This window comes from Dreissena polymorpha, chromosome 7 (genome assembly GCF_020536995.1).
Source record: "Dreissena polymorpha isolate Duluth1 chromosome 7, UMN_Dpol_1.0, whole genome shotgun sequence".
In the NCBI taxonomy this organism is placed as follows: domain Eukaryota; kingdom Metazoa; phylum Mollusca; class Bivalvia; order Myida; family Dreissenidae; genus Dreissena; species Dreissena polymorpha.
This window is the reverse complement of record NC_068361.1, coordinates 80,898,175-80,910,954: the sequence shown is the minus strand read 5'-3', so window position 1 is coordinate 80,910,954 and position 12,780 is coordinate 80,898,175. Positions and strand designations below refer to the sequence as shown.

The following is a 12,780-nucleotide window of genomic DNA, read 5'->3' as shown; positions in this document are numbered from 1 at the left end:
CCACGTTAAACATTGTATTACTGTGATAATAAATTGATCATCACTGGGCTGTTTGTGAGGTTTGATTTTAATAGAACGGTATTAAAATCAATCCAATTCTTTTAGTTTATGTTCAAAGTGGCTGACTCCTAATTTACAATTTTTTTGTGGATTTGTTACGTACTTGTGTGTATTCATTTCATACAAAATAACGCGTGGTATAATTACGTTTCTCTTTTGCTGTTGCAGCTGAAGGTTTAACTGTGTTTTTATGTTCTTCAATTCACTATAAACATTCACAAATAAAACTAATTTTATTTTAAATTGAGCGTCTTATAAGAAGTTACCTATGACATGCATGTTTTTATTTTGAAGGTATTCCGAGGAGACAATAATCCCGAGTTATACAGTCAACGCGAATTATACAGTCTTTGCCATCAAAGATATAGTCCCAACGTCGGGTTCAGAATGCGACCTTGATAAAGAGGTACATTTGTGGGTTCAGACGATTTATGTTAAATAACTCGACATTTTGTATTTATATGTTTGAATGCATTACTTTGAATAAAATAACTTACATTAGTTTCATTCATAAAGGGTTAGGCTTGTAAACAGTTCGAGTATTGTTAAGCAATTTTATGAACACGTTGTAGATTCGTTGCGCGGTTACTGTGTTCGAAGCAAATGGCGTGAACCAATCAGGTCCAGCCTCGTTCAGTGAGCCGGTATATTTAATGCGAGGCGAAATACATAAGGTAATATTATTCGAAAGCATTACTAAACTTTTTTGTTGTTTATTGAATAGTAAAATTAATAATGTAAGTCCCTTAAACTAATACTTGATTAATAAATGTTTCTCGTAATACTATAACAGTGAATGATAATCACACTGTGTTATCATTTGAATAGTTGTATTGATATGTTGTTGTTTGTATACTTCAACTGAATAGTCTCTGGTGCCAAACCTATGCGTTATAAACAACACCTGCTACTTTGAAAACGATCATGATCCACGAGACCCACATTATTTATGCTACCCTGCATTGGACCCGTTTTCATGGATACGTAACTTGACACTACCTAGAGGTAAATTTATATATTTTTCTTGATCTTTATTTGCTGATTTAATCATGTATTTAATGTATTTACAAACGATTGTATTGAAACAAAAGTTAATATATAGGGTAATAACTTAAGATTTCGTGACCTCTGCTTGCAACACCATCGCCTAAGTTAATACATTTTAAACATCATAAGATAGTAAACGGTGTTTGCTAACAAGGCAAGGAAATGAATTGCATCATGGTGTTATTATACTGGTAATGCCAGCTAAAATGCATAACACACTTCCCAAACATGGCTTAGCTACTTGAAGCATACCTCACCCGTATATGCAAGACAGTATTGTGTTTCCTTTGACCCTTGGTAAAAACATTGTAAATCTGAATTCTGAAATGGACATTGAACAACGTAGTAATATTTCATATATAAATACCATAATTTAAATAAATACTTATGGTAATACAGTATACACATACTAATAATATCAATCATGATCATACTAAAAAGAATAGTTGTAGCGTCAATTCAAAAATATATGAATGCATCATCAATGTTCTTTGTTTTCTTCTTGTGTTGTTTTTGATGGTTGTAGTTGGCGTTGCTTGTTATGACATACTGGTTTCTAGTTCACCTGCCCTTGATAGCGCTTCGCTTACCCTTCTTAAACTTTCTTTTTTGTTGTCTTGATCGTTTTTTGCCTTTGTTATCGTCTTTGTAGTCGTCTTGTCGCTGTTCATTTTTGTTTCCTTTTTGTTTTTTCACAGTTTAGTTTCGGACATCCGCGTCGAGGACTTTATTTATTAAACGCAAAAGTAGTTCCCAAATTAAATAGATTATCACTAAATTGCATTTTCGTATTGTGTTTTGTTTCCGATGATAAATATTTGAACCTTCGACTAGGGTTACACGCCACCAATGTCAAAATGTCGTCCCCAATTACCTATTTAAGCGTCCATTAAGATTAAACGACATAGCAACTGATGATCTATACATGTTCACATTTTTTTGTATATTTTTGCTATGGAGATAAGAAAATTCGCCCATGCTGCAAGAATGCATGAACAACAGCCGTCATATGCATTTTATTCACTGATAACATCGCTATTTGTGCTTACAGATTGCAGTGTGATGATATCATTTATCGCTTTTATTGTGATCGTCTATTAAATAAATTATTTGTTTATGTAATTGTATAATGCATTTCATGTTTATAAGTTAAAATGGTACATGCAAAATATTTGCTATTCAATTATTAGTTCCCGGTGACTACTGCATCCACGGCGAAAGGCACTGTGACAGCGTAACAGGAGTGGCCTACTGCAACGCTAAGACAAAGGAATGCGCATGCGCTGACACCTTTGAAGAAACAAATGGTGTCTGCTTGCAAATAGGTATGCTAATTACATCACATAATGAAATTTTCAGTATTAATATAGTCATAATTTGATATTGCTAAATATTTTAAAATTATCGTTTGGTTAAATATCTTCATATTTCTTACCAAACATTGCTGAATAGCCAAATAATTATATTAAACACATTATACTCGTGTTATTTAATAAATGTGTAATATGGTATTACCATGAAGAGGTTTGCCAACATCATGTGCCTACTCAAACTATTTTCGATGTCATTCAGTATGTACAACGACGGAAGGAACGGAAAAGTGTTCCTCCATTTCTCTTGCAAAATGCAATGACAATGTTTGCACCTGTGCAAATAATGCAGAACTGAATACGACACAGGGGAAATGCGACATGAAGAGTATGTGTCTTTTATCTTTTTGTTTATTTATGATATAATGATTTAATCATTTATTTATAGGCATTTGTTTAAATAAAGCAATATTTTCACGGTGCAGCATGTATTTTCCTTTATTGTATTTGTTTTTAGGCATTAGCCAAATCAGCCAATACATTGCGTTTTATCGTATTGGAGCATTGATGTTTTTGTGGACTTACATAAGTAACCTAATTCAAATAGCAAGTATGGATGTAAGATATGCATTTCAGGAATTGGTAGTAATTGCACGTTTGAAGACGATTGCAAACATGTAAGCGATGCAGTATGCGATAACCAAAGTACCAACACATGCGTATGTGATAGGCAGTTTACATTTAGTAATGACAAATGTTCACCTAAAGGTATGGTATTGGTGTATTAATACGTGTCGTCTTACTACGATAACCTTTTATTGCGAAATGAATCAGTGCAAATGACTAGGTCGTACCATGTGACCATTGATGATAAATAAAAACCTGTTAAATTACTGAATCATCACTTCGGTGCGTCGTGCAATCGGAACCGTTTCAGATTTGTACCATTTGTCATGAGGTTAATAGCTGTACCAACATAACTGATACGTGCTTGTGTTGTGTATGTTTACCTTATATAAGGTTATTACATGGAGCGGTTTCAGGTCCAGGGGACTCATGCACACCTGGTGGTGACGACTGTGCCAACATTCAAGGTGACGCTATCTGCAGCTTAAAGACAAAACAATGCAGATGCTACGACACACGTAAAGTGGTTGGAGGGAAATGTCAAACAATTTGTAAGTAAATATTACTATATTCATGTATTTTACTTAGTACAACGGAAACATTTAAAACAATATGAAAGTTCACAGATGACCAAGAAATAAGCAAAAAGCAATCTTTCTGTATTGGAGCAAGATACGAATGGTAAAACTACAGCTGTGTAATAAACCTTAATCAGTTTAACTAACAACACATAGCAAACGAAAGTCACATAGGTATCTATTGATTCGTTTTGTTTAAGGAATTCCAAGCTTCAACTTGTTACAAACACTATGCATGCTCTTCCGAGAGGTTATAATAACATTCTATGTGTTTTTGTTTGTATAGCAGTTTTAATTATCGTTCGTTATATTGCTATTCATTTTTATAGCTTGTACATTTTCCGATCCTTCGCCTTGCAAACATATTTCAAACGGTGAATGCAGGAATGGGATATGTTTGTGTTCAATCGCAGCGGTACTTAATACAACAACAGGGGAATGCAAGAACATAGGTATGTTGTCCTTCGCAGATCTGCCATTAACAAGTTCCTGTCCATCCTTTGTGGGGGTAACCTCGATAATTTGAAACTAAACACATTATGTTCATACGATGCATATTATGGTTTGATTACCACTGTTATAGGAATCGGAGACACGTGCTATGTTGACGAAGCCTGTGCCTTTGTGAAAAATGCAAAATGTGACTCAGAAAGGAACATCTGCGTATGTGGCGACACCAGAAAGGTTGATGGAAACGCCTGCGTTCCTAGAGGTAAACGCTTATCATATTGTCTCGAATTCAAATATTGTGTTATATCTTTATGCTTCGTGTATTGCATTATTCGTGTTGTTTAAAGCGTTAGCACATTGTGAGAAAAGCATGAAATAACTTATTGAATGCTAAGGAATTGAGCTTTAAAACATCATTATTACCTTTGACGAAAGTATAAAACGATTATACAGTGCCCGGGGATGCTTGCGAACCGGACTCAAAGAATTGCCAAGACATTCCCGGTGAAGTGTTTTGTGACGCTGTTACGGAAACGTGTTCCTGTGCAAGCACACATAGAGCTTCAAATGGCGCGTGTGTACAAAAACGTACGTACTCGATTTAAATAGTTCAAAACAGTTGTGTTTACTATTGTTGTACTTCGTAAAGAATCTATTATAAATGTACTACTATTTAAGTATTTATTAACTAGAACTGAATAGTGAGTATACATTATATACCAGACAATATAACTAACGTCAAGGATTTATTTTCTGTACGTGCATTTTGACTCAGTCTGCACTGACGACCTTGGTTGTGGTGGTATAGCACACACGAAATGCATCAATAAAGCATGCGCGTGCTCGGTGACATCAGAGCTTAGCAGAATAAATGGGTTATGTGAAAGCAAAGGTAATGCTACGCTCTATATTTGCTTTTGTTTAAAAATGTATAGGTTCCATTTACATTCTAACTTCGTTCTCGTATATCATATAAGAAATAAATATTATAATTATCACGAAAATATATGGCAATAAAATGTGTTTTCAAACAAATAACGTGTAACAATGATGAGTTAGTTGAAATGAACGCATACGACACTGCTGTTTACATAAATTTAACAGCTGAACACAGCAACGTGCTTGTATGCCTTACTCCGGTTAATGTATGCGATTTGTAAATGTAGATATGATTGCAGTTCTGCTAAATGTGTATTGTATATTCGATAAAAAAGGACTCGGCAGTTCCTGTGTCGCCGATGCCGAATGTGGGCTGGTCACAGGTGCAATGTGTGACATTGCTAAACCACGTGTTTGCGTTTGTGGCGAAAAGTATAAGATGAACGATGATGAGTGTAAACTAAAACGTAAGTTTTTGAGTCGCCTATTCAAGGTCATTTAAATTGTATTTGTATAGCTTTATGTATGTAAATGGGTCAACTGTAATCGCAAAATTAATTTGTTCTCGTGGAAACTTTTTTCAGTACCAGGAGTACTATATCTAAACAGAGTTGAGATTTTTGTTTCTCAGTATATTGAACATAACTACCACTTTGCGATTTTCCGATGTGGCTACAGTATAGATCATGGCTTCTATTACAAGATCAAATGGTATGCAGATTCATTTTGATAATGTGTTTATTAATTAATTATACCCTACGATTTCATTTGAAATATATTAATGTATGACAAAAGTTATTAAAATTCGAAGTATTTAAACGTATTTAAACGTATATAAATGTTATAATCCAAAACAACACAAAATTGCGATACATTATTTAATCAAATATGTATACTAAAACTGGAAAGGTACCTTCATGGCAAAGAGATTCATTCTACCGACATAGTAGACTCGTCCAAAGCATCAGAAGCGTCAGTATTAAAGGACGTCGAACTCTACGAGTTAAACGCTACGGTCTTTCAGTTCGATTCAAAGGTAATTACATGTGTGAATTTTACCTAGCATATCGACCTTAGAATGTTTGATATCAATAAGTGTACCCATGGAAAGTTATATTTCGTTAGACTTCTAAACTGGTGTTCTATCTTTAACGAATGAAAATGTAGTGTGTATAAGGTATCATTTTATTTTAACATTTGTGAGGCGTGTTTCAATTTAATCTTATCGTACATGTGCTAAAATTAAACGATTACACGTTTAATGATTTATCTCATCTTCGCATGCAATATTTTATTGCAATTATTGTATTTGTGTTTTATACGTTATCACTACTTCCAGTTGCGTTGTCGAGTAATAGCCTACAACGATAGTGGTGCATATGAAATAAAGACTGTAGAAAGCAACGACTTTATAACAATGACAGTGAGTATATTTCGTTTGATGGATTGCCTGCCCTCATAATTAGTGTTAGTATATATCTGCTTTATAAAAGGGAAATCTTTTCTAATGCTCCAATGCATCCTAGATTTGCAAGGAATGATTGAACAAACCTGAAGCGGTCATACAATGGTACATTCGAAAACCTACCCGAAACAAATAGTGAATTTGTTGAGCGGGTATTATCTTTCATATAGCCGAAAATACATCAACTGGGCTCATAGAATTGCATGTTTGTGGGTATTTTGTCAGACATAAACTGGTTTGTACTTGCTTTTTGCTGTAATGTTATCACTGATAAAAGCAAACCCAGTATATTAAATAATTGCAGATTTCATCTACATCTCTTACATTTCCGCGAGGACAAAGTGCGTCACTCACTGTTACACTGTACGTTCCGTTTGGTTGTGGAACACATTCCGGAGACTGTCGACTTCAGTACCTTCTACATGACCCGTCGGACTCCTACGATTGCATGGATTCGACCATTGCAGTGTTGCACAGCGATACTTGCGGCGGCCGTATAGAAGGGTCAACTGAAACAGACATGGAAACGTTTGCTCTAACGAAACATGAAACAACTATAACAATAGTCGCGAAAAACAACAACAAATATGTCTTAAAAAGCTATTTCAGTTGAAGCTTCAAACATTCTCTGATGATAATCAAAAGAATCTTTGGCAGGGGTTTACAACCACAATTGAAGTAATTCTTTATATTCTTTTTAATGTCTCATTTTTTGCTTTGAATTTTATATTTCACGGGAATAACGAAAACACGTTTTTTTGTTTGCGTATTTATACTAGTGAATCTGAGTTTCCATTTGAGTATGATGAAATGATACCAGCAAACCGAAAACATCCTATATGTATTTCAATTCATTTGTGAGCATTTTACGTATTGTGAGTACGTTGTTTGTAGGTACACGTAACTGATGGTCATTCAATTCATAACAGCCCCTGTTATGCTCATGTCGATCCGCATATGGGAACTTTTGACGGACGGTATGTATATGTTTGTTCGTATATATCTGATAAGCTTCTGAAGATTCTTCTCAAGTTAGTCTTTTGATGGTGTAGGTTTCTTAACTGGTTTCTTCCAGGCAAATAAATTGCAACCAATTAAGAATATAATGGTGTGATTATTCACCTGGAGAAGAAGCCTTCTTTAGTCAAGCGAACGCTCATTACAATTGTTATTTCATACATTTAAGTTATTATATGTTAAAAACTAATTGAGAGTCTATTTGTATTACTTTAATAGTCTTGGTTTATGTATATTCGTAATCTATGATAGTTTACTATATATTTGAATATTTTGTTCAGCTCGTACGAAAACCAAAATTCCGGCGAATTCATCCTTGTCCGTCACAAGAAATACCCCATTGAAGTAAGATATTTTACGTTTATACTGGCATTATATATTTGTGCACTTAATCAATTAATAAATCTTCACGTGTTAAATTTATAAAAACATAAAAAACATTCGACTAATGCATACACTGAAACGAACTGTCAAGACAATTCTTGTTTTGTTTGCTTTTTTCTTCTAACAATGTTTTATGTTAACCCGATGTCTAATATATGTCAAGGTCGACATGATAACACAGCCTTGTTCCAACTGGGGTCCAATACCAACATGTGCTTGCGCCGTAAACGTTAGAGCTGGAGGTGATATATTCACCATAAACCATTGTAGCGGACACCTAACAAAATATCTATCAAATAAGGATGAATCACTGAAAGTGTACCGGGAAAGTTCTTCGGAATATAAGGTGCGTGCCAAGAGATTGATGATATTATTCTGAATTCGTTTCATGACCTGGTTTTGGACTCTGTGACGGAATACTCTAGTTAGCTTTCGGTTCTAAGAACAATATATACATACTTATTACATGTACACAATCACGTTCTACATCATATGCTTACAATGTAATGTAAATGGAATGAACACCATTGATAAAAAGCACTTGCATATTAAAAAGTATGTTGATCGAACCTAAGTAAGTTCATCAGTGTGTGTTAATACAATATGTTCCTGACGCTATATTTGTTAACAAGGTGTAACAATGAGTTTTATAACTCATGAACACATCTTCATTATTTATCATTATATTTCAATACTAGATAATCTTGCCAACCGGAATGTCTGTGAACATATACTTGATGACATGGGGTAACTACGTGATGAATGTTGACATCTACCCATCACCACACGACTTCAATCAGGTTGAAGGATTGTGTGGAAATTATAACGGCAATCCAGACGATGATTTTATTATGCGAGACAGCGGTACTTTGTGGACACCAAGTTCTGATAACTCTGACAGGGTCTGGTATTGGGCTGTATACCCGGATGAATTTTTCTTTCTCATGGGAGTAAGTTTCTTTATCATTCCAATAAAATGCCAAGCAAAATATGTTTAAACTTGCAGAAAAGTTTTTCTTGTACTATTTTATACTTATGTAAGCATTTAGATAAACAATTCGTGATTCGATGAAGTATAAATGTATTTTTTCTCCAGGTAGAGTGATTTATAATCCCTGCGTCTTTAACACTTGATGTGATATTTTCTGTTTCAAGCCTTACACACAAATGGAAAGAGAGCTTGCTCAATCCGGTTGTCTACGAAAATACATTGCCATGGGATCGGGATCAAGTGTTTTGCATTTGTCCAGGTGTAGCAGCCAACAACTTTCAGTCAGTCTGTTCAAAGCACGAGGACGATTCTTGTAACACTCCAGTTCTGAGACGGGGAAAACTGATTACTGGTACCCTACAAGTATCCAGAGATAAGAGAGGTACGGTTAGTAAAGTTAAGAAACACAGAGTTGAAGATCATGTGAAGCAACGTCTCAATACAATGACAAACTCCTGGAAAAATAAGGTTCTTCATATACGCAACAAGGTACTATGGTTTCTACTTCAGATTAAACTTGCTTTGATATAAACTTTCTTTCGGGATGTTTATTCAAGTGTCATAATGGACCTTACAAATCATTTGTAATGAAGGTTATGTAAATGTGTTTAATGTTCAAAACGACAATTTAACAGCGAGAATCTTCACCTGCTCCTGCGCATATGAGCCCCGAAGAAGCACGTGCGTATTGTGCCGAAGCATTCCTAAGCTGTGCGAGTGTGCAGGCTGCAAAGGATCAGATTGATACGGACTTTGAGAAAACCCTAGAAGACTGTGCATTTGACATGCTGGTACGGACGTTTATATTTAAAATATCTTTATTTGTATTTAGTATTGTAGCCAAAAAGTGTTATTGCTTTCGCTTATATAGGACACATAAAACGACAAAACGTTTTTTGTTTAACATCTTTAAAATTACACTGTAAAGGGTATTTTGTTTATAGCACTTAAGCACTTTTCAAAGCTTGTCTTTTACTTTGCAAATTGTCTTAAAATATCGTTAAATGAATTGTTTCAGATGACAGGGAATTCACAGTGGGTAACTGCACATTGCGATGCACAGACACAGGCACTACAGATGGAAATTCAGAAAAATGAGACTATTGGTGAAGTTTTTCCAGAAATAGTCTCAATCGTGAAAGATAGCTCTTGTCCGTCTAATTGTAGCAGTAACGGACAATGCGTGGAAGGTATAATTCTATTTTCAAACAACTTAATACTTGGAATCTAACGGTTTGGTTAGAATATTCTTAAAAACAACGGCTTATAATAATTATTATATTCATAACAATACTTTTTCAGGTGAATGTCACTGCTTTGATGGTTATGGGACGGACCTCTGCTTTATTCAGCTCTCAAAGCCACCTCAGTTGCAAGAACTCGGCAACAATGGAACCTGTGATATCGGCAAAGGAGATATTTGCGACTGCATCCCGATAGTTGGTGACGGCTTTGTCGAGACCGCCATTTGCAATGTTACCATATATGAGGTATGCTATATCATATAGGTAATTAATATGACCGGTTGAGTTTGTTACTTTTAATATAGAAATGATTTTACTTGCTACGTAATCTTTTATATCAATGTATATGTATTTTCAGACAAACGAAAATAATATCTTTACAATGTCGCGGTCGTTGAGCCTGCAATGCGTATACAACGACCTCAACGAAGTATGCGCACCAGTGCAGGATACCAAGCGACGTCAGAAGAGGTCGACACAAACAATCCTGGCAACCATGTATCATATTTCCGTAGTAATGATGCAGTGAACTTTTGCAGCCCGTCTAAAGTTGTTGTTTTAGATGGAAACTGTCAAGACTTTTTTCAAGATGCCGCTGGAAACACAGTAATGATTTTGAAACCTCGATACTGTTATATCGAGGGAAGATGTGTTGGTGAAGGGACGCCTGGAGATGATTCGTGTACGGAATGCAAGCCTTCGTCCTCTACATTTGAGTGGACAAACGGTAAGAGTGAATTTATTATTTGCTAGTTAAAGTGTAACAAAATTGTAATAAGAAACGTTGGGATTATTCTTACACGCCAGTTGTATCAATATGCTGAGAAATAATTACGCGTATAAATATTGTTTATTATACAAACTGTAAGTTCCTCTATTTGCAAGCCTGCAATGGAGGCAGTAAAGACGAGAAACCAAGCATGCTAGGCATCGCCATTGGTATTCCGGTCGGAGTATTGGTGCTCGTTGGAGTAATACTTGTTTGTGTTCTGGTTGTGAAGAAACAAAAGAAAAACACCACCGTCCAATCAAGGTATTTCAATTACATATATGTGTGTGCATTTTAGATTCAAAATACAACATTCGAAATATGTGATCTTATTGAAAGTTGTGTTTTAAAGACAGGAGTGTTACTTCAGAATGAAAAATGTCTCTTCAATATTGTTTTGTATATATTATTTGTAAATTAATTCACTGCTGTAAATTAATGTACAGCTGTAAATTTAATATTATAGTGCACATTACATACTCCTAAACCGTCGTTCGTTTTATAATTAAGACATATATTGTATGTTGTGTTTAAAATTTAATAATAAACTCTTATCAGTTTTGGTACTGCATCAAATAAGCATCTTCTCACAGTTCATCCGTTTACAAAGGTCGGCGGCTTAATAATTAATCATAACGCTGAGAACTATAGATGAACCATATGTGTTCTAAACAAACTCGATTGTTCATATTAATTCAGATCAAACCGTTGTTAAGTGATAACTATAACTATTGCATTCATGATTGTGTTTGTCACATTATTACTTGTGTTAAGAAATAAAAATGTTTGTCAAAACCTTTCACGACTGTCATTATAATATTACCCGCTTAACCTATACACTATTAAAATCAATTTTGTGTTTAATCGCTACAATGGTCGATTGATCAATATATTTCATGTTAACAAGCTGCATATTATATAAATTTACTATGTCATACCACGAGGACTGACAATACACTTAATTTTGTTTTGTTTGATATTACGAATTTTAAAGATAGTATGTTGTTTGTTTGTATGTTGAGAACATTCTCGATGAAAAATGTGCTTAGCACATAAAATTTTACCAAGTCAATGTCCATTCATTGTGCTCACATAATTTTAAGAGCTTTCACTGGTATAACATATTTCTTAAATAGTTTTGTTTCCCTTTAAAATTAACGTGTTGCTTTTTTAAATAGTAAATGTCCTACAACAGTACAAATAATATCATTTTAATAACAACCCATTATTGTTAATTTCAATTTGTTTCCTGCAAACCAAACATTTTAGGTCATATATGAATTCATCAAACTCGGTACACTTAGTTTGATTCTAGAATGATATGGATCATTTTCCCACCATAATTAGGATAATTATAACAACTTTAAGTATAAAATGAGCTGTATTGATATTAAACCTAATCAATGAAACAATATTAGTGCTTATTTTGTCTTTGTCTAATCGTTATGCTGAAGTCTTTAAGAAATGCTACAATTTAGCTTAATAACGTGAACATATGAGTGTGTAATACAACATTGACAATCTTTCGAGCCAAGTACTATAATAATCATGCTATTTATAGATTACGTAACTTATTGTATAAAAGTAACACGGGATGATTTTTCTAACAGGATTGATGTCGGTCTTATGATTCTTCTGCTTCCAACAAGATGTTTCCGCTGCGTGTAGACCCTGGTATTTTTACAACAAAATCGGTTCCAATGCATGTTGATGGCGACGGATTCGTATTTGACTTGCCGGAACAGGAGGAGAGAATCCTATCAGGCGCTTCAATGTCTACGACCCTGTACCTGAACGACCAGTACCTGCCCCTTTCGAACCCTACGATGTACAGGTCAGACACAGCTGAAACGAATACCATGATTTGAACGACCAGTAACCGCTTGGTCGAATTCCATGATTCAGATGGATGACTCATTACAATAGACGTACAAACAATGCTTATAGCTTTGATCAACT

The 12,780-nt window shown here is 34.7% G+C and overlaps 2 protein-coding genes across 2 annotated transcripts in view; both read left to right on the top strand.

Annotated features, from left to right (window-relative positions):
* The window catches only part of LOC127838468 (uncharacterized), a 9,381-nt gene extending 621 nt beyond the window's left edge, over positions 1–8,760 (top strand). Inside the window, exons 2-21 of the mRNA XM_052366252.1 lie at positions 355–466; positions 633–734; positions 930–1,065; positions 2,298–2,432; positions 2,680–2,805; positions 3,054–3,185; positions 3,461–3,595; positions 3,952–4,074; positions 4,206–4,334; positions 4,526–4,660; positions 4,848–4,964; positions 5,287–5,418; positions 5,536–5,662; positions 5,861–5,987; positions 6,291–6,374; positions 6,721–7,094; positions 7,311–7,393; positions 7,715–7,778; positions 7,981–8,163; positions 8,516–8,760. Coding sequence (XP_052222212.1) covers positions 355–466; positions 633–734; positions 930–1,065; positions 2,298–2,432; positions 2,680–2,805; positions 3,054–3,185; positions 3,461–3,595; positions 3,952–4,074; positions 4,206–4,334; positions 4,526–4,660; positions 4,848–4,964; positions 5,287–5,418; positions 5,536–5,662; positions 5,861–5,987; positions 6,291–6,374; positions 6,721–7,029 — 2,161 coding nt within the window. The 3' untranslated portion in view covers positions 7,030–7,094; positions 7,311–7,393; positions 7,715–7,778; positions 7,981–8,163; positions 8,516–8,760. The remainder of the gene's footprint in view (positions 1–354; positions 467–632; positions 735–929; positions 1,066–2,297; positions 2,433–2,679; positions 2,806–3,053; positions 3,186–3,460; positions 3,596–3,951; positions 4,075–4,205; positions 4,335–4,525; positions 4,661–4,847; positions 4,965–5,286; positions 5,419–5,535; positions 5,663–5,860; positions 5,988–6,290; positions 6,375–6,720; positions 7,095–7,310; positions 7,394–7,714; positions 7,779–7,980; positions 8,164–8,515) is intronic.
* Positions 8,534–12,780, top strand: LOC127839868 (uncharacterized). Its single transcript, XM_052368259.1, has 8 exons — positions 8,534–8,724; positions 8,973–9,297; positions 9,444–9,599; positions 9,827–9,998; positions 10,111–10,298; positions 10,411–10,779; positions 10,938–11,085; positions 12,432–12,780. The coding sequence occupies exons 1-6, from the start codon at positions 8,534–8,536 to the stop codon at positions 10,579–10,581; spliced, it is 1,203 nt and encodes a 400-aa protein (XP_052224219.1). The 3' UTR covers positions 10,582–10,779; positions 10,938–11,085; positions 12,432–12,780.

Bases quoted from the DNA above. Each gene is read 5' to 3' on its own strand.
- LOC127839868 (XM_052368259.1), top strand. From the start codon at position 8,534: ATGTCTGTGAACATATACTTGATGACATGGGGTAACTACGTGATGAAT. The intron at 9,999-10,110 runs GTATAATTCTAT...ATACTTTTTCAG, and splicing joins TAACGGACAATGCGTGGAAG to GTGAATGTCACTGCTTTGAT. The intron at 10,299-10,410 runs GTATGCTATATC...ATGTATTTTCAG, and splicing joins GCAATGTTACCATATATGAG to ACAAACGAAAATAATATCTT.